At 34.8% G+C, this 19009-nt stretch overlaps 1 protein-coding gene across 4 annotated transcripts in view; it reads left to right on the top strand.

The window, feature by feature from the left end:
• Window positions 1-18418, top strand: part of LOC126880017 (fatty acyl-CoA reductase wat-like) — a 149730-nt gene extending 131312 nt beyond the window's left edge. For all 4 annotated transcript variants that reach the window (XM_050643537.1, XM_050643540.1, XM_050643538.1 and 1 more), the window contains exon 9: window positions 18047-18418. In XM_050643537.1, the coding sequence (XP_050499494.1) occupies window positions 18047-18392 (346 nt within the window). In that variant the 3' untranslated portion in view covers window positions 18393-18418. The remainder of the gene's footprint in view (window positions 1-18046) is intronic.
• Window positions 18419-19009: the final 591 nt, after the last annotated feature.

The following is a 19009-nucleotide window of genomic DNA, read 5'->3' on the forward strand; positions in this document are numbered from 1 at the left end:
CAGTTTGAAATTGTTTATTACTCGACAACGATTAACTTTTCTAACTAAAAATTACAAAAAAACTTTTCTGTTCCCAATGCTCCAAAGAACCTAAAATAATGTCTACCTGGGCCGAAATAGCTATTTGTATAACAAGGGAGGAAATGTAACTTTAAAAAAAAGGCACTTTACTCCCATGTTATACATATGGGTTTTCCACCTTCCTCAAATAACAAGTAATTTTTTCATTTTTACTTAATTTCTTTATGGAACTAACCAACAAAATTTATTAGAACTAAAACAACGAGTAGGTACAATATAACTGTCAACTGTCAAATATAAGTCAAATTATTAATGTAAACATTGTTAAATCAAAATAACAATTTACTGTTTTTTACCATTCTGCAAAATACAGGATGTTTTATAAATAAACGTTAAAATGTATAGATACTTCGTAATAGAAAATAGATATTATACAGGGCGTCAATAAGTTATATTTCATGAATGAAATACCATGACGTCACTTTTACTTTTCCTCCCTAGGGAGGAAAAATATTTTCCTCCCTAGGGAGCAAAAGTACAACTTTGCTCCCTACAATCAGGTCCGGAAAAGTATACTTTCGGTAGAGGTAGGTGGAAAAAATTATTTTTATAATTTGTTTAAAATTATTTTTCTAATAAATGTAGCAATAACTCCAAAATTATGGCATTTAGGTATAGAGAATATAACATGAAAAATAATCGTATTTCTTATGGACTTAAAAACGCAAAAAATATATAGGGTATTTCATTTGAAATAAGAAAGTTCATTAAAGTTCCAGAAAAACGGAAGATCTGACAACATCGACCGCATTAGAAAACCCCTACCTACCAAAATCTACAAAAATCGTGCAAGCCGTTTTCGAGATAATTGAGTATTTCCATACATAAAACTCACTCTGTATAGTGATACATAAAACTCACTCTGTATAGTGATAATGTTGAATTTACACATTGTATAATAGTAAGAGTGCTTGTTGTTTTTCGCGATTCAAGATAAACAAAACAGTGTAGCGTGTGTAAAAAATTTATGGGGAGACGAAGCCTCCCTTGCCTCCTCTGACGAGTCGCCACTGGATTGATGACATCAAGAGAATGGTTGGTCACGAATGGATACAAAAAACAACAAATAGAAATTAATGCACCACCCACCTAAGGGAGGCTTACATCACACGATGGATGGAATAGCTGTTGATGATGATGAATATTGGATAAAATCCTCCCCCCATGAATTCTATGTGTGACGAATACAAGTACCTGAACATGAAGATAACTCAAGACGGAACACTCGATGCTGCTTTAAAATACAGAAACATACAGAGTAGAAAAGCCATATCCATACATAAAAGTTTAATCACATATAGCAGTGAAGTTTAGCCACTGAAACTCCGAAACAAAGTATGTACAGAGAAAATGTTAACATTTAAAATGTTACATAACTGTACAAAACAGCAGCAGGTAAATCAAGAAGAGATCGGTCGGATACCAAATGAGAGAATACGAGAAATGATGGGAGTCACACATAAATAATTGATGACATAGAAACAAAACAACTAATATGGTACGGACATGTGGAGAGAATGCCAGATAACAGGATCCCTAAACAGATTTTGACGTAGACACCATAAGGGAGAAGAAAAAGAGGAAGGCCTAGAAGAAGCTGGAGGGAGGGAATTGAAAAAGAATTATAAGAAAGAGAAATCCCTCCAGGTATATGGTTATACAGAGAAGAATGGCGGTTAGAAATCAGAACGCTGCAAACCGATACTACTAGTAGTATTAATTCTATTTTTCTGTTTAATGAAAGAATGGAATAAGTGCAACAAACAATTGACAGAAGTAAAATCGGTTTTTATATTTTTTAATATACCTTAAGTACTATTTGTAATACAAAAAAAAAGTTATACAATTTTATGGACAAAGCCATAGAGTCACGAAAAAGATATACATAACAATAACAAATACAATTTTATAAAATTAGATAAATCGTCAATAAAAAAAATATAAACAAGTTAAAAAAGTGAAGTAAAAAAACAAAAATCAATATATTGAAAAATTACTATAAATTGCAAAATTGAACATACAACATAATATAATAAAACACAAACAAAGGAACTAATAAGTTTAAGCTGTTGTATGTGACACCCAAATATAGATAAATACACTTTAGTTACTTGTACATTACTGTGATTTCTTAGTTAGTCATTAAGAAACTCTTCTACTGAATAATATGGTCTTTTAGATAAATGAGCTTTTGTCATTTTACGGAACTTGAGAAAGGATGTTGCAGATTTGAGTTGTAAAGGGAGATGGTTGTATAGTTTTTTTGCGGAATATAGTATAGATTTTTTACTAACTCAGAAGACGGGATCGGTAAATAGACATCAAAAGTTGAATTTCTGGTGGAGTAGTCATGATGAGGCCTTGCTGGAAAGACATGCATGTGTTTACGAATTAAGCAAACAGTTTCTAAAATATACAAAGATAAAAGGGTTAAAATTTCGTGATATTTAAAGTAACTTCTGCAATGGGTTGTTCTTCTGAGGCCAAACAGATATCGTATTGCTCTTTTTTGTAATTTGAAAATAACATCAAATTGGGCAGCTGTACTAGACCCCCAAAAAGGAAGACCATATCGAAGATGAGACTCGAATAAAGAAAAATATGTTATTTTAGAAGATGCTAAATTGAGTTCCTTCGAAACAGATCTTATGGCATAGCAGGCTGAGGCGAGTTTCTTACTTAACAAATCGATATGAAGGGACCCTTTGAGGTTGCTGTCTAAAAGAATACCAAGACATTTTACAGAATCAACGGTAGAGATATGGCTGCTATTCACAAGCAGGGGTTGAAGAGCACCTTTATATGATAATGCTACCGTTTTATCCACGTTAAAGGAGAGTAAATTAGAGTCAGACCAGGTTTTTATCGTAAGAAGATCAGAAGTTATAGTTGCATGAAGAGTTGCAATAGTTGAGTTGCTCCAAGTGATACTGGTATCATCAGCAAAAAGAAAAATTTTTCCATCGATTTTTAAATTAGTGATGTCATTTATAAAGATAAGGAAAAATAGAGGAACCAATACTCAACCTTGTGGTACTCCACATACAATGTTTTTGAGACTAGAGTCAGTATCATTTGCTCTAACCAGTTGTTTCTTATTATCTAAGTAAGATTTGAACCAATTCAAAGAAATACCTCGAATTTCATAGAAACTAAGTTTTTTAATCAAAATGTTGTGATTTACACAATCAAAAGCTTTGGAATAGTCACAGAAAACAGTGGCAGTGTGAAGATTATTGTTTAGTGCTTGGTAAACCTCGTGAAGTACAGAAAACATGGCATCAGTTGTACATTTATTAGTTAGGACGCCGAACTGATTTTGTGATAAAATATTGTTATCAAAGAGAAAGGACATAAGTCGGGTTTTTATGAGCCTCTCAATAATTTTGGAGAGTACCGGTAGTAGGGCAATAGGTCTATAGTTGCAGGCATTAGATTTTTCGCCACCTTTATGAAGAGGAATAATAATGGCTGTCTTTAGGCACTCTGGAAATTTACCGTTTTCAAAGGAATCATTAATTAGTGACACGAGGAGTTCTAACACATTATCCGTGAGATTTGAGAAGATTTTTATGGATAGTCCATCAGTACTACAAGATGATTTGCTTTTAATACTATTGATCGTTTGGATCAATTCAGATTTATAGATTGGTCTTATAAAGAATGAATTCGAGACAATTTCTGAATTAGGGAGATAGGAAATGGGATCTTGTTGAGACTGAATAGTTGATGTTATATTTTTACTCACGTTAATGAACTATTCGTTTAGATTTTCAGGGTTTGGAAGGGCAAATGTTTGAGCTGCGTGGGTTTTATTTCGAAGATCGTTTATTATGGATCAAGTTTCTTTTGCAACACTTTTGGAGCTTCCCAGACGATTTTGATAGTAGGCTTTTTTAGCTGATTTGATGAGTTTTAGGTATGTGACTCTGTAATTGGTGATATATTGAGTGACAGAGACGTTGGTAGTAAATTTCTTGATATAAAGTAGTGAACGCATATTTTTTGCTGATATGCGGATACCTTTGGTAGTCCAGGGTTTGCGACGTTTTGGCTTAATCGTAATTAAAGGAAATGCCTTATTGAAGATACAGACAAGCTTCTCCAAAAAATCACTGAAATTATAGTCCACGTCCGTAGAAGGAAAATGCCAGTCAGAAATTAAACATAAATTTTGGAATTTATGAAAATTCCGAGCGGAAAAAATCCTACCTAAACGTCGGGTTTTCGAGGAGGGTTTGCTGAAGATGTTAAATTTCGTAAATACTGCTTCATGATCCGATAGTTCCGCATTAATAACTGTAGAGCAGACATCAAGGGGTGAGAAATCGGAGACAATATAATCAATTATGGTAGATGTAGTTTTTGTAATCCTTGTAGGAGAATTAAAGTGCATTGAGAGACCATATGATTCAAATATGTTGACCAAGAACATTTGGGTAGCACAAGCAGCAGCATAATTTATAATTGATGGATTCGACCGTTACTTATACTCTTTTATTAAACTACACAAACCTGACCACCCAATAAGACCTGTAGTTTCTTTTTATACAGCTCCGTCATATAAAATTTCAAAAAAACTGTCAGATATTATTACAGAATACACTAAATTTTCACCTAAATTCACCGTAAAAAATACACTAGAACTAGTTAATAAAATACAACATTTTCAATTGCCCAAAAACTCCAGACTAATTTCATTTGACGTAAAAAATCTTTTTCCTAGTGTTCCTCCTACAGAAACTTTTGTTTTAGTTAAGAATCTTTTAGACCATAATAGTACAAATCCGATCATTGCATCTGAAATTTTACACCTCCTTGAAATTTGCATAAATCAAGACTATTTTGAATTCAATAATCAAATATACACAAACAACAGTGCAGGACTTATTATGGGTAATCCTCTAAGCCCATTGCTATCAGATATATTTATGAACCAACTTGAAACAACAATTTCTAAACATCCCGTATTTAAACAGTTCTTATATTGGTGGAGATACGTGGATGATATACTAGTATGCTTTACAGGAACTAACAGACAACTTGACCAATTTCTATCATATATTAATTCACTTCATAATAATATTGAGTTTACAGTAGAAACAGAACAGAATAACTCTATAAACTTTCTAGATGTAACTATTTCCAGACTACACAACAAACATGAGTTCTCCATATATCATAAACCTACCCATACTGACACAACTATACACAATTCATCATCCCATCCTACACAACACAAATTAGCAGCCTACCATAGCATGATACATAGACTGACAGAAATTCCCATGACAAAAAATAACTTCGAAATAGAACTAAACATCATTAAACAAATAGCAGTAAACAACGGCTATAACGAACAAACAGTTAACAAAATTTTAAACCAAAAACTCCATAAGAAAGCCCTGAAATTAGTGTATCCACCACCACAGAAAGAACCCAGTACCTTCTGCTCTCTCACATATACTGGCAAGATAACAACAACAATAGCCAGATACATAAAAAAGAAAGGAATAACACCAGCTTTCAGAACTAACAACAACTTAAGCAAATATATTAAGAACAATAAAAGCCGAAAGAGAAAGCAACTACAGAGTGGTGTGTACAAACTAACTTGTGGTGACTGTCCGAAAACGTACATCGGTCAAACTGGCAGAACTTTTGACAAACGGATAGCAGAACACAAAAGGGCATTCAACAATAGAAAAACAGACACTTCTACATACGCACTTCACCTTCTAGATCATAATCATTCTTTCAATGAAGAGTTTAAAATTCTACATATTCAAAATAAAGGCCTTAAGCTATCTTTTTTAGAATCTATGGAAATTAATAAACTGAAAAATACAGATATAATTCTGAATGACCAACTCGAGACAAACAGCTCCCCACTCCTCAACCTCTTCAGTTGAAGATTAAAAAGGCAAACACATTGTAAACTATATTACTTGAGAAAGGCACTCCGCCGAAACAGCTGTAGTCACTTAGATATAATAAATTTTGTGGAAGTATAGAAAACAAACGTTTTCAGTTTTTTATTGTTAGCATAATTTATGTTGAAGTCTCCGCATAGAATTTTTCTGCTTTTGTGAGGCAAGTCATCTAACAAATTTAGCAGGTTCTGAAAAAATAGTTCCACGGAAGAGTCAGGTGATCTATAGATGCAAATAATGTAAAGATTAAGGTTTTTATTAAAAACTAAGGAAAATTCAAAGAAGGCTTCATTCAACAAAAAGTCATATTTTGTTATCAGAGAAAAATCATTGTTTGCAGAAAGAATTAGGGTGCCTCCATGAGCTGAGTTTGAACGATCATACCTAGCAATTGTGGTATATTTCTCTACAAAAAAAGGCTCGTTGACTTCAAGCCAGTGTTCTGTAACAGCAACTATCTGGGGAAATCCTAATTCCTGTAGAAACAAAAATAATTCGTCGGTTTTATTTCTTATAGAACGAATATTAATCAGAACCATACTAAAGTTGTCATCACTAAAATTATATACACGAAAACTTTAATATCTAAACGTAAGAGATATATCGATACTACTTAGTTCACTGTTTTCAATCCATTGGGTCTGGGTAAAATCAAACTTCTTCGTGTTAGACCATTCTCTCTCAGTATTGCTGAAAGGGTTAGAATTATTAGCTGTATCACAGTGTTCACAGTATTCCTCTCTATATTTAGGATCTTGATGAACTTTTCGATACTGATCGTTTGTGGTACCACTGAAAGAAACACCTTTGCCACTTTGTGAACTCTTTCTTATTGTATGCAACATATTACTAACTTCTATGGATCTTCCAATATCAATAGCTTCTTGAAGTGTCAAGTTGGGTCGTTGAAGAAGAACTTCTTGGATTTTAGGATCGCTAACTCCTAACACAATTCTGTCACGAATTATTGTATCTTTCTCTTTAAAGTCACAGGTTGCTGCCAGTACTTTCAAAGCTAAGAGGTACTGGTCTATTGTTTCTTCTCGTAACTGATTTCGTTTAAAAAACATAAAGCGTTGATAAACGATATTTCTATACCGGTTACAATATTGGTCAAATTTGCTCATTATCGTTTCTAATTTAGTTTTGTCTTCATTGTCCATGTATTCGAAAGAGTTGTATATTTCCAAGCCTTCATCGCCAATGAGACTCAGTAGAATTGCAATCTTTACTTCATCTGGTTTTCTACATTTATCAGTAGCTAAAAGATACAAATTATACTTCTGCTTCCACAGTTTCCATCTGTGTGGAATGTTAGTTTCCATGAAATTAAATTTTTCTAGGGTAAAACTGTGATCGGCCATTAAATAATAAAAATGTTGGATTGGTTTTAGAAACTAATTTGAAACTGATCATTTTTGCGTTATTAATTGAACGAAAATTAATAGTTAGAGGTACCTACATAAAAAGAGACAGGCTATTTTAGTTTTGAAATGTTGAGTGGCAAGTCAAAATTACTTCGTGCAATAGGATAATTCACATTTTAGTAACGATTGAAAATTGACTAATTTTTAAAAGGAACGAAAAAAATGTGTTATCCCATCCTTTTAAAAACATCTTATATAACCACGATTAAGCAAAAGATAGAAAATATGGGTTACTCCTCGAAAAGATCAGGATAATATTCATATTTGAGAGAAAGTCAATAAAAAAAATTGTAGGAATTTCTCAAAATTAGTATTATAATTCCAATAGGAAAGAACAAAGGATGCTTTTGCTCAAACATATACAACTAAATTAAGCAACCTGCTCATAATACAACGCCTAACATCAATTAACAATTAAAGAACAAATTTTGCAAAATACTGAAACGGATACAAAATGGTTATTAACAAAGACAGAAATAGATCAAAGTCAGAAAGATATTCTGACACCAAAACCAGATATAAAAAGAAACAATGGATGACAGAGGAAATTTTAGAATTTTGGCAGAAAGACGTCAACATAAAAACAAAGAAAATCCGATGCAAAAAAGTGGATAACTTAATAAAATACAGAAATAAAAGAATACCAGAAAAGACATGAATAATTTAACACACACAAAAATATAAAGAATTAACTCACAACAATAGGAAAAGAAAACCGGGAATACCGTAAGATATAAATGAGAAACTAGTATTGAATACTAACGAAAAATTAAAGAGATGAACAGAATATATCAATCGGTAGTTCAAAAAACAATAGAACTGATGGAAGTAGAAGTAGAAGATGGTGTGGTTTTAAAGACATTCAAAGAGGAAGAGGAAAATAAAATGGCATGAAAAACAGCAAAAATGGCAAAGCAGCAGATCCAGACCAAATCCCAGTATCTCCAATAATTCCATTCTGTTGATAAACGAGAGATAATCAATTTTTAATGTTGATTTTCATTATTATGAGCTTATATATTAGGTTATTGATTATGTTCAAAATAAGAGAGCTAAAAGGAACTACAACGTTAACGTGATTGTATTGTCTCATATGGTCAATGGACCTCTATATTTGAAAAAACCGCGGAGTGCTACTGTTTAGGCAATACGTAAAGTATCCTTAACAATAGTAACCTATACTTATTGTACGGTTATAGAGTATATTCCCATAGGTAAGCTGGTTAAGAGTAGATAACGATTTTTCATATGTAATTTAAAGTATTATCTGCATAAATGGCACAAAGAATATTTGCTACGAGAGGTATATGGTTCAAAATGCATACAGTATCACGACTAATAAGTTATGTTCACATACATGTAGAGTACTTACAGTTTTATTCCTTGATGACGTGTCACATCAGAGCTCTGATTGAATTCCATAATCCATTTGGTTCATTTGTAAGGCACTCACTAATACGCTAAATAAATCATCGTCGATAATACTGAGCAGATTGAATTATCTGAGCGGTATAAAACGATAGCAAAAAAAGCCGGTAAAATGCGGCCTTTTTACGAATAGCGGGAGCGTCGATAGATTAGAGATGATTCTCGTTAGGAAGCTTTTGACGATCTGCCCCGGCGAGGGGTTCAAATGCGAGTCTCAACAATAACCTGGAGTTTCCAGAAAGGTTACATAAATACTACTTGAATTTTAAGTAATCAGTAGTACAGGGGCGTAACTAATTATTTTAGTGAGCCGTGTATAATATATTTATTGTACATATTGCCGGGGGCGACAGGCGAGAGAGATGGCCTATATCACCTCGAAGAGAGGGGATTGGCAAAGATGTGCACAACGATAAGAAATGTTTGAAGAAATTAGAGTTTATATACACAAGGGGTAACAACGATAAAATGGAGGAAAACGATAAGTTTTCCCCCTAGGGATAGATTTTAATCTTCCAGGGGAATCACAGCGATTTTCGTAATACCACGAAGAAAATCACCGTGAGTAGTGTGAATCTTGACAGTACGAACTAGACCATCCTTACCAGGCAATACATCTATTACCCTGGCAGTTGGCCATAAGAGTGGAGGAGTACCATCCTCCTTCAACAGAACCAAATCCCCGATCTTGACAGGGTCAGTAGGGTCGGTCCATTTATTTCTTTGCTGCAGGAGGCAAAGATAGTCTTTTTTCCACAATTTCCAAAATTGCTGTTGAATTTTACTAATACGCTGAAAAAGATTCAACCTATTTTCAGGTATCTCTGAAACACTTGGTTCAGGGGGCGCGGTTAAACTTCTTTGAACTAAGAAGTGAGCTGGAGATAGGAAAGCGAAGTCATTGGCGTCAGACGACATCCTAGTGATGGGTCTCGAATTTAGAATAGCCTCGATTTGGCATAATACTGTGTTAAACACTTCAAAGGTGAAGTGGGAATTTCCTATAATTCGATAGAGGTGATACTTCACACTCTTTATTCCTACCTCATGGAGGCCGAATTGATGGGGGTTGCGGGGAACACCCATCTTGAAAGTTATGGAGTTTTGAGTACAGAATTCCTTAATCTGTTCCGAATTATTTTGATTTAAGAAAAAATCATAGAATTCGCGCATTTCATTTTTTGCCCCATGGAAATTTGTGGCATTGTCGCTCCAAATAATACTGGGCGTGGATCTTCTTGCAATAAACCTTTTCAGAGTAAGAATATAGGCTTCTGCGCTTAATCCTGTGACGAGTTCGATATGAACACATTTAGTGCTCATGCAAATGAAATAGGCTACGTATGCTTTGTAAAGCGGTGCCTTCCTCAAATGTGAGGACTTAATTAAGAAGAACCCCCCATAGTCCACTGAGACGACTTGGAAGGGTCTAGTGGGGAGTACACGATCGGGATGCATATCTGCCATCTGTTGAACAGAATTGGGTGTCATGAATCGGAAACAGTTTACACACTTACGAATTAAGCGTTTAATCTGTCTTAATCCGTCAATTGGCCAGTACTTCATTTTGACATACGAAAGTACTGTTTGCGCGCCTGAATGTAATAACTTATGATGAGCTTGAGTCAAGATTAGTTCTACAACTCGACATTTAGAAGGAAGTAGAATGGGGTGTTTTTGATTATACGATATGGGGGCGTGTCGGAGACGTCCTCCCACACGAATCAGCCCATCATTATGTTGTAGGAAGGGGTTGAGTTTACGAATGGCTTTATTGGTCACGAGTTTAGCATTTTTCAATTCAAGAATCTCTTTTTTAAAGTAGATACTTTGGATATACCTGATGATCGCGTGATCAGCGATCTCCATTTCGGGTGGCGTCAATATATCCGTATCTCGTGGAGAGTTATTTATTTTCTTTTTAATATTACTGATGAATCTAAAAAGATAAGCGACAATTCTTTGAATTTTACGAAAAGAAGAAGATTTAGCGAATAGATTTTCAAAGGTGTCGTTGAGTTCGTGATTTGTTGCTATGTTTGAGACAACTAACTTCCTTAATTCAGGAAGATCATCCTGAAAATGAGGAATTTGATGAAGAGAAAAATCGATGGGATTGTCTCTAATAAAGCTAGGTCCGCATAACCAGTCTTCGGTGGTCTGGGGATTATCAAAGACATTTATCCCTCTGGAAGCGGGGTCAGCGATGTTTTCGTGACTTCTGACGAAATGGAAATCACAAGGAAAAGTTTCCAACAAGGAATTGACCTTTTGAATTCTGTTTTGTACAAAAATGTTCCAAATGTGTTTTTTAGAAAGTATCCAAGACAAGGCAATTGTAGAGTCAGCAAAGAGATGAGATGAAGATATACTCAAATTTTTCTTGAAGATGTGAAAAAGTCTATGAGCCAGAGTGACTCCCAACACTATTCCACAAAGTTCCAATTTGGGGATGGTGAGTTTATTTTTTAGCGGAGAAATTTTGTTTTTAGAAGCGATAAGCCGCGACGATACAGAAAAGTCTGAGTATGTCGCTTTGAGATACACACAAGTGCTGTATATTTTTTCCGATGCGTCGGTGAAAATAATTAATTGAACATCAACAACTTTCTTTTGTAAAAGTAAGCATCGAGGTACCTTGACCTCTTCTATAGTTTTGAATGTCGATAAGAGGTTTTGCCAATTTTTCATAATGATGGGTGAGTCAATGGGTTGATCCCAGTCCAATTTCTGGGACCATATTTCCTGTATCAAGAGCTTAGCGTTCACAAGGACAGGGGATAACCATCCTAGCGGGTCATACAAAGTAGCAATGTAGGAGAGAATAGTACGTTTAGTAACAACATTAGCCAATTTGAAGATAGGAGTTTTAAACGAAAAGTGGTCGCGTTCTGAATCCCAGAATATGCCTAAGACTTTATCAGATCCCGTGAAGTTAAGACTGACTTCAGAGATGGGATTTAAATTGTGTTGAGACAGAAATTCTGAAGAACTGCAGTTCCACTTGTGGAGGAGGAAACCATGGGTTTCTAGCAAAGAAGTTAATTGTTCGAAAAGACAACTTAATTCATGAAGACTGTCAGCACCGCTGATCAGGTCATCCATATAGATAGATTCTTGCAGAACACTAGTAGCAAGTTCGTGGGTATGTTTGTTGTTGTCAGCGATGTGCTTGATAACTCTTTGAGCGATAAATGGGCTACTTGGGAGCCCGAAGGGTAATCTTTGAAATTGATAGCACCGTAAAGGCTGCTGAATATTGTCCCTAAAGAGAAAATTTAACAGAAATGTTTCAGTGGGACAAATGGCGATTTGTAGGAACATAGCCTTGATGTCGCCTACTAGTGCGAATTTAAACTGACGAAACTTAGCGAGAATGTCAAAAAGTTCATGTTGGACGACATAACCTTTGTCTATGACGTCACTGAGGGAGATTCCCGTAGACGATTTATTGTTTGGATCGAAAACTATACGAGTGGAAGTAGTAGAGTTGGATTTGAAAACGGGAAAGTGAGGGAGAAAGTAATTAGGTTTACCTGAGTCATTTAGCATTTTTAACGGCACTTGAATTATTTGTCCGTTATTGAGATATTCCGATATAATGTCCTGATATTTTTCCAATAAATCAGGGTTGAGTTGAAAACGTTTCTCGAGACTGAGAAAACGTCTTTTTGCCGAGAGAAACGAATTTCCCATGTCTATATCTTCGATAGGGAGTTTGAGATTGAGTGTGGACTCATATCGTCCATTGGGGAGAACATTAACATGTTTTACAAAATTAATTTCAGCGGGGTGATCATTAATGAGATCGGTGTTCTGAGGAGCGGCTTCTTCCAGCTCCCAGAATTTTTGTAAATGATCGGATAGTTCCTCGTTGGACACTACCGGCTCATTTACGGCGGAAGGAGTGTTATGAGAACAACAAGTAACGAGAGAGTTTGAATAAAATTCCAAAGCCTTTTTAGTATTTTTCGACTTAAGAGCAAAGTCTGGAACTGACCCTGATATCGTGTACCCGAGTAGAGTGCGTTGAAGAACGGGAAGACCTTTTCCCAAACGAATTATTTCAGGTTGAATGATATCGTTATACAGGTCTGCACCGAGCAGGATACCAATTGGGGATGTTACATGGAACATCGGATCACCTAATGGTATCTCTGAGGGTATGTTTAGTTTGCTCGCCGAAATAGAAATTTGAGGAAGCGGATTTGTTATCTTTGGGAGTACAGAGCACGAGATGTCAAAAGGAACGTCGTTAGCGACAGCGAAAATTGTTGTATCTACAATAGATTGAGACGAGGATGAGGTGGAGTTAATTCCATTGATCCGTAATTTTCCATCTCTAGTGGTGAGTGACAGTTCCTTTACGAGGTCAGCACTAATAAATGAAACCTGTGAGGCCGAGTCTAAAAGTGCCTTTGCGAAGACCCTCTTGCCGCTAGGAGCGACAAGATAGACCTGGAGTGTGCTTAATAACACCAAATGATTATCAAGCGAGGCTGCAGATAGAGCCATTGAATGTGGAGTCGAATTTTGAAGATTAACTTCCGTTTCAGGAGCTCTAACATGTGAGGGCCCCTGTTGTGAATTACCCTGTGTATGGGAGTTATTTGAGATAGCGGTTTTATTATGATTATTTGAGTTGTGTTGGCCAACAGCCGCGGAAGGGTTACTATGACCCGTTTTGTCGAAATGGAGCAACGTGTGATGACGAGATTTACAAACTATGCAAGAGAATTTGGATTTACACTGATCGAGCATGTGAGACCCAAGACAATTAATACAAAATTTATTTTGTTTGACAAAACTAAAACGTTCTTTAGAATTCAACTGCTTGAACTGAGGACAAGAGTAGATCGAGTGAGAGTCGTTGCAATAGGAACATTTCTTAGGACCTAAGCGAGGCGAAAGGTTACTGGTAGAAGTGTCTGAGGCTAGGTGTAAAGAGTGTCTGGAAGTAGTAGTCGATTTTGGTTTTGATTGAGATTGAATATTCTCAAGATGAACAACGCGTGTCTCGATTTCCCCTAGAAAATGGACAAAATCAGGGGTAGCTTGGCTACCACCGGATTGGAACTCAAGAGCCCTAATGGTAGGTGCGTCGAGTTTCTGAGTAGCGATATGTATGAGAAGTAAATGCAAGAGATCTGAAGGGGGCCTATTCAAGTTCAATAGGGCCTTGAAATTATTTGACATGACCGTATGAAAATTTCTTAATTGTGAGTGATTTGCGTTTCCAGAAATAGGAGGCGCATCAAGAATTTGAGAGATGAGAGTTTTGATAAGCGATTTAGAGTTGGCGTACCTTTGTGTCAGGTTATCCCGGGCTATTTTGTAATTGTCACCTGTGAGTGGGATATGCTCGAGAAGCGTCAAAGGCTCGGAAGTTAGAAAACTTTTGAGGTAAATGAGTTTTTCCAGATCACTTAATGTAGTATCAGATCCTATTATTGTATCAAAGGTCTCAATGAATGAATTGTATTCAGTAACTAAGCCACTAAATGGTTTTAACTGAATACGAGGGAGGTTTACTGTTCGTTGCCTAGCCATAGACTGTGAGGTTAGAGAAGAATTAGGGTCAAATTGGAGGGAGGGGGTAGCAGTCACATTAGAACTTTCAATGACCTCTAACCTTTCTTCCAATAGAGAAATTGTATCCAAATATTTATCAAAAACCACAGAGGAATCAGTAGAGGGGGTAGGTTCCTCGGGGATCGTCTCCAGCACATTTTGAGCATCGCGGAAAAGTCCGTAAGAATGTTTGAGTTGTGAAATTATTTCACGAATTTTATATTTGTTTAGAGAATTAAGAGTTGTGGGAACCGAATCAGCCAACTTGGTTATATCAAGTTTTGCGGTGAGCCTCTGTCGGTTATATTTTGATCGGTCAGCCATGTTGCGAGAATGTGAGATTAGATAGATTATTTGCAAATGTCTAAACCTATAAATCGATGCGAAAATGAGAGAATATGTACAATATATTATATATTACACGTTTAATAGTGTGAGATTGGCTTAATAGTATCACCCTGTATGAGCGCAGATTAGTATATGAAATGCAAAACTATAAAATTTCAAAATATATGCAATTTTCCAAAATGGGTATTTTTCAGCAAGTGTGAGACACCCTTAACAAGTATTTAAATTAATTAAATTGAAGGAAAAAACAATTATTTATTTTCTATAGTTTTCTAGAAGTGTAAAATGAGCTTAAGCGAAGCTAAATGTAGCAAAAACTTACAATTTATGCAAGAAAACAAAATTATTTTTAATAATTTTTGTAACCTGTGAACCAGGCTTAATCGGATTCAAAATTATAAATTTAATTTAAATCAAAAGGTTGAACAAACAATGTTAAAATTATAACACCCGTACTATCAGCCAAGAAATGAGTACACTTTTTGTATACTATAAACAGAAAAATATATTTACGAAAATAAAATAATGTAATATATGCAAATATTTTTTCATACAAACAAAACGACTCCTTTATTTGAACAAAGCAAGTAGTTTCTGAAATTGCACGTGTAGACCGGGCTTAACAACCTACCAGCTATTGTAGAGACGTGCTGGGTTAAATACTGAGAATTTGAGTGCAGAAAGAGAGGAATATTTTATTTTTGTGCCGGGGCGGCGTGGCTTGGAAATTTCCAAATGCAACAGAAAGACACTATAAATGAAAAACCGTTATTCTCAGAATAGAGATTATCAAAATATGCAAATACGAAGGACCTTGAGGATTTAATTAATAAATAATTAATATGATCCGGCTCGAAGGACCAGAAATGTTTAGGCAATACGTAAAGTATCCTTAACAATAGTAACCTATACTTATTGTACGGTTATAGAGTATATTCCCATAGGTAAGCTGGTTAAGAGTAGATAACGATTTTTCATATGTAATTTAAAGTATTATCTGCATAAATGGCACAAAGAATATTTGCTACGAGAGGTATATGGTTCAAAATGCATACAGTATCACGACTAATAAGTTATGTTCACATACATGTAGAGTACTTACAGTTTTATTCCTTGATGACGTGTCACATCAGAGCTCTGATTGAATTCCATAATCCATTTGGTTCATTTGTAAGGCACTCACTAATACGCTAAATAAATCATCGTCGATAATACTGAGCAGATTGAATTATCTGAGCGGTATAAAACGATAGCAAAAAAAGCCGGTAAAATGCGGCCTTTTTACGAATAGCGGGAGCGTCGATAGATTAGAGATGATTCTCGTTAGGAAGCTTTTGACGATCTGCCCCGGCGAGGGGTTCAAATGCGAGTCTCAACAATAACCTGGAGTTTCCAGAAAGGTTACATAAATACTACTTGAATTTTAAGTAATCAGTAGTACAGGGGCGTAACTAATTATTTTAGTGAGCCGTGTATAATATATTTATTGTACAGCTACCTTTTAAATAGGTGCGTTTTTGAGAAAGGGGCGAATTAGCACCTAGGCTTAAGATGAATTAGGGTGAGTTCTATACACTTTTGGTACAAACACGACTACAGAAAAATTGTTCCAGGTTAAATTTACTATCGAAATATCATATTTTAGAGTCAAAAATATTTTTTTTCAAAAATATATTCAAAAGAAAAGCGAGAAAAAACACCAAAGAAAGCAATTTTGTTTTTTGCCCCATAACTTTTTTCCTAGGGGATATAGGTAGAGGTATTGCTTCAGTGAAAAATAACTTCAGTCCTTTCTCTTTAAAAGAACGTTCAGTAGAAGTCACTAGGATTTATACTTTTCGAAATAGGATTTTTCAAATTTTACCGCTCACAGCATTTTTAGGGCTATTTTCCCCATTATTTCGCAAACATTGTTCTGTACCTTGTTTCTACGCATTTCTAGGTATATGTAATGGTACATTTAGTAGAAATAGAAGTCAATTACCTTTAAAATAGTCTATTGTATAAGGTTGTGCGGCTATTTTTACGCAAGTTATGCTTTTTCAAGGTTTTATACTTTTAATGTTTTTGATATTTTTTATGATTATTGTTTAAATTTCTTATTATGACTTTTTTCTTGTACATTTAGGTATATACATTGTGCAATAAAAAAGCTTATTTTCTTTACTTTAAAATGGTGTATTACAAAAAATTCTAGGACTATTTTTAAACAAGATATCCGTAGGATATCCAAGGGTATCCGTAATTTAAGAAAAATTTTAAAATTTTTTATTTTTTTCAATTAGAAGAATATAGTTGCATATTATAACATAATTTTTAATTCCAAATAACTTTTCTTAATAACATTTTTCGATATTGTGAAATATAAAGGTACTTCACTCTTGAGCGAAATTCATACTTTTTAACATACCTCGTACAATATTGATAAAATATTCTATCTTATGATTGCATCTCAGGTTTTAGATTATGCAGATAATTTTATAAAGAATAATTTTTTATACAGCCTTCTACAATAGACCATTTGAAAGGTAATTGACTTTTATTCCTACTAAATGTACCATTGCATATACCTAAAACTGCGTAGAAAAAGGTTACAGAACAATGTTTGCGAAGTAACAAGGAAAATGTGTCAAAATCGCTGTGAGTAGCGAAGTTTGAAAAATCATATTTTGGAAACTATAAATTATAGAGACTTCTACTGAACACCATTTTAAAGAGGAAGGATGGAAGTTTTTTTTCTGTGAAGTAATGCCTATACCTATATCCTCATGGGAAAAAGTTATGGAGCAAAAAACAAAATTGCTATCTTTCGTGTTGTTTTCTTGCTTTTCTTTTGAATATATTTTAGCAAAAAAACATATTTTTCACTTTGAAATGTGATATTTTAATAGTAAATTTAACCTGGAACAATTTTCTTTAGACGTGTTTGTACCAAAAGTGCATAGAACTCACGCTAATTCGCCCTGTGCCTAGGGACTAATTCACCCCTTTCTCAAAAACGCACCTCTTTAAATGGTAGCACTCATCCGCGGTTTTTTCATATTTAGAGATCCATTGACTATATTAAACAATAAAACCCCGTTAACGTTGTAGTTCCCTTTTATAATACATAATCAATATCCTATATTAGCTTTTACAGACCATTAATGCATCCATAAAATATTTCTTTTAGGCACTATTAATTGAAAGATCGCATTCGATAATATATTTTGGAATTTACGACAATTATTTATCTTTATTAACAAATTTTCTTTTTAGGATGGTGAAGGGTTATCAAAAAATAAACAAATTCGCAGAAATCCTGGCGTTCTTCGGCCTGAACAGTTTTAAGTTTAGCAACCAAAATGTTCAGTCGATGTGGAAGAAACTTAACGAGAAAGACAAAGAATTGTTTGAGTTCAGCATGGCGAACTTAGACTGGAGTATTTACTTTCGAACATACGTGAGAGGAAGTAGGTTGTATCTTCTACAGGATACATTAGACACTGTACCCAAAGGAAAAGTGAAATACTATAAATTAATGTTTGCTCACTATGCACTCCTTACAATTTTTTTGGCTGTATTTATTAAAATCATTATGATAATATTTAATTTTATTTTTTAATTTGTTAAATAAATATTTAAGTTTTAGAGTTTTTATTTTTCTCTCCCCGTCTCTCTCTCCTATGGTGCTACAGCCCAAGTCAGGCCCTGGCTCCCCCAACAACCGCCTCCAAGTATTTCCTAGCTGCTTTCCTACAGCTATCCACTCTCAGTATTTATTTAGTATCGGCGTATCGGTTCTAACTTGGTCTTTCCACCTCTTCGTTGGTTTTCCTACTGATCGACGTCCAACCATAGTTCCACTAAGCGTTCTACTAGGTGTTTTGTCATTATCCATCGCAATCTTTGTATTTTTGCATAATTTGCTGTACAAAGTTCTTTGCAATTTTGGTATAACTCGTGGTGAACCTTATTCTCCACATACCATTGTCGCAGATGGATCCCAATATCCTTCCATCTTTCTTTCAAAAGTATTGATAAGATTTAATGTCTTTTATCTCATGATCCAGGTTTGTACGCACGCCATAAATAGTTGATATTGGTCGTATAATAAACTTTACTTCCCTATGGATGTCTTTGGATCCGAATATCTGTGACAAAGAGAAGTATGCTTTGTTAGCAAGCATGATCCTGTTCAGTATTTCCTCATCTTCGCTGCCGTTCTGTTATCTGTGTTCC

The sequence above is a fragment of the Diabrotica virgifera genome, chromosome 2 (assembly GCF_917563875.1).
Source record: "Diabrotica virgifera virgifera chromosome 2, PGI_DIABVI_V3a".
NCBI lineage: Eukaryota > Metazoa > Arthropoda > Insecta > Coleoptera > Chrysomelidae > Diabrotica > Diabrotica virgifera.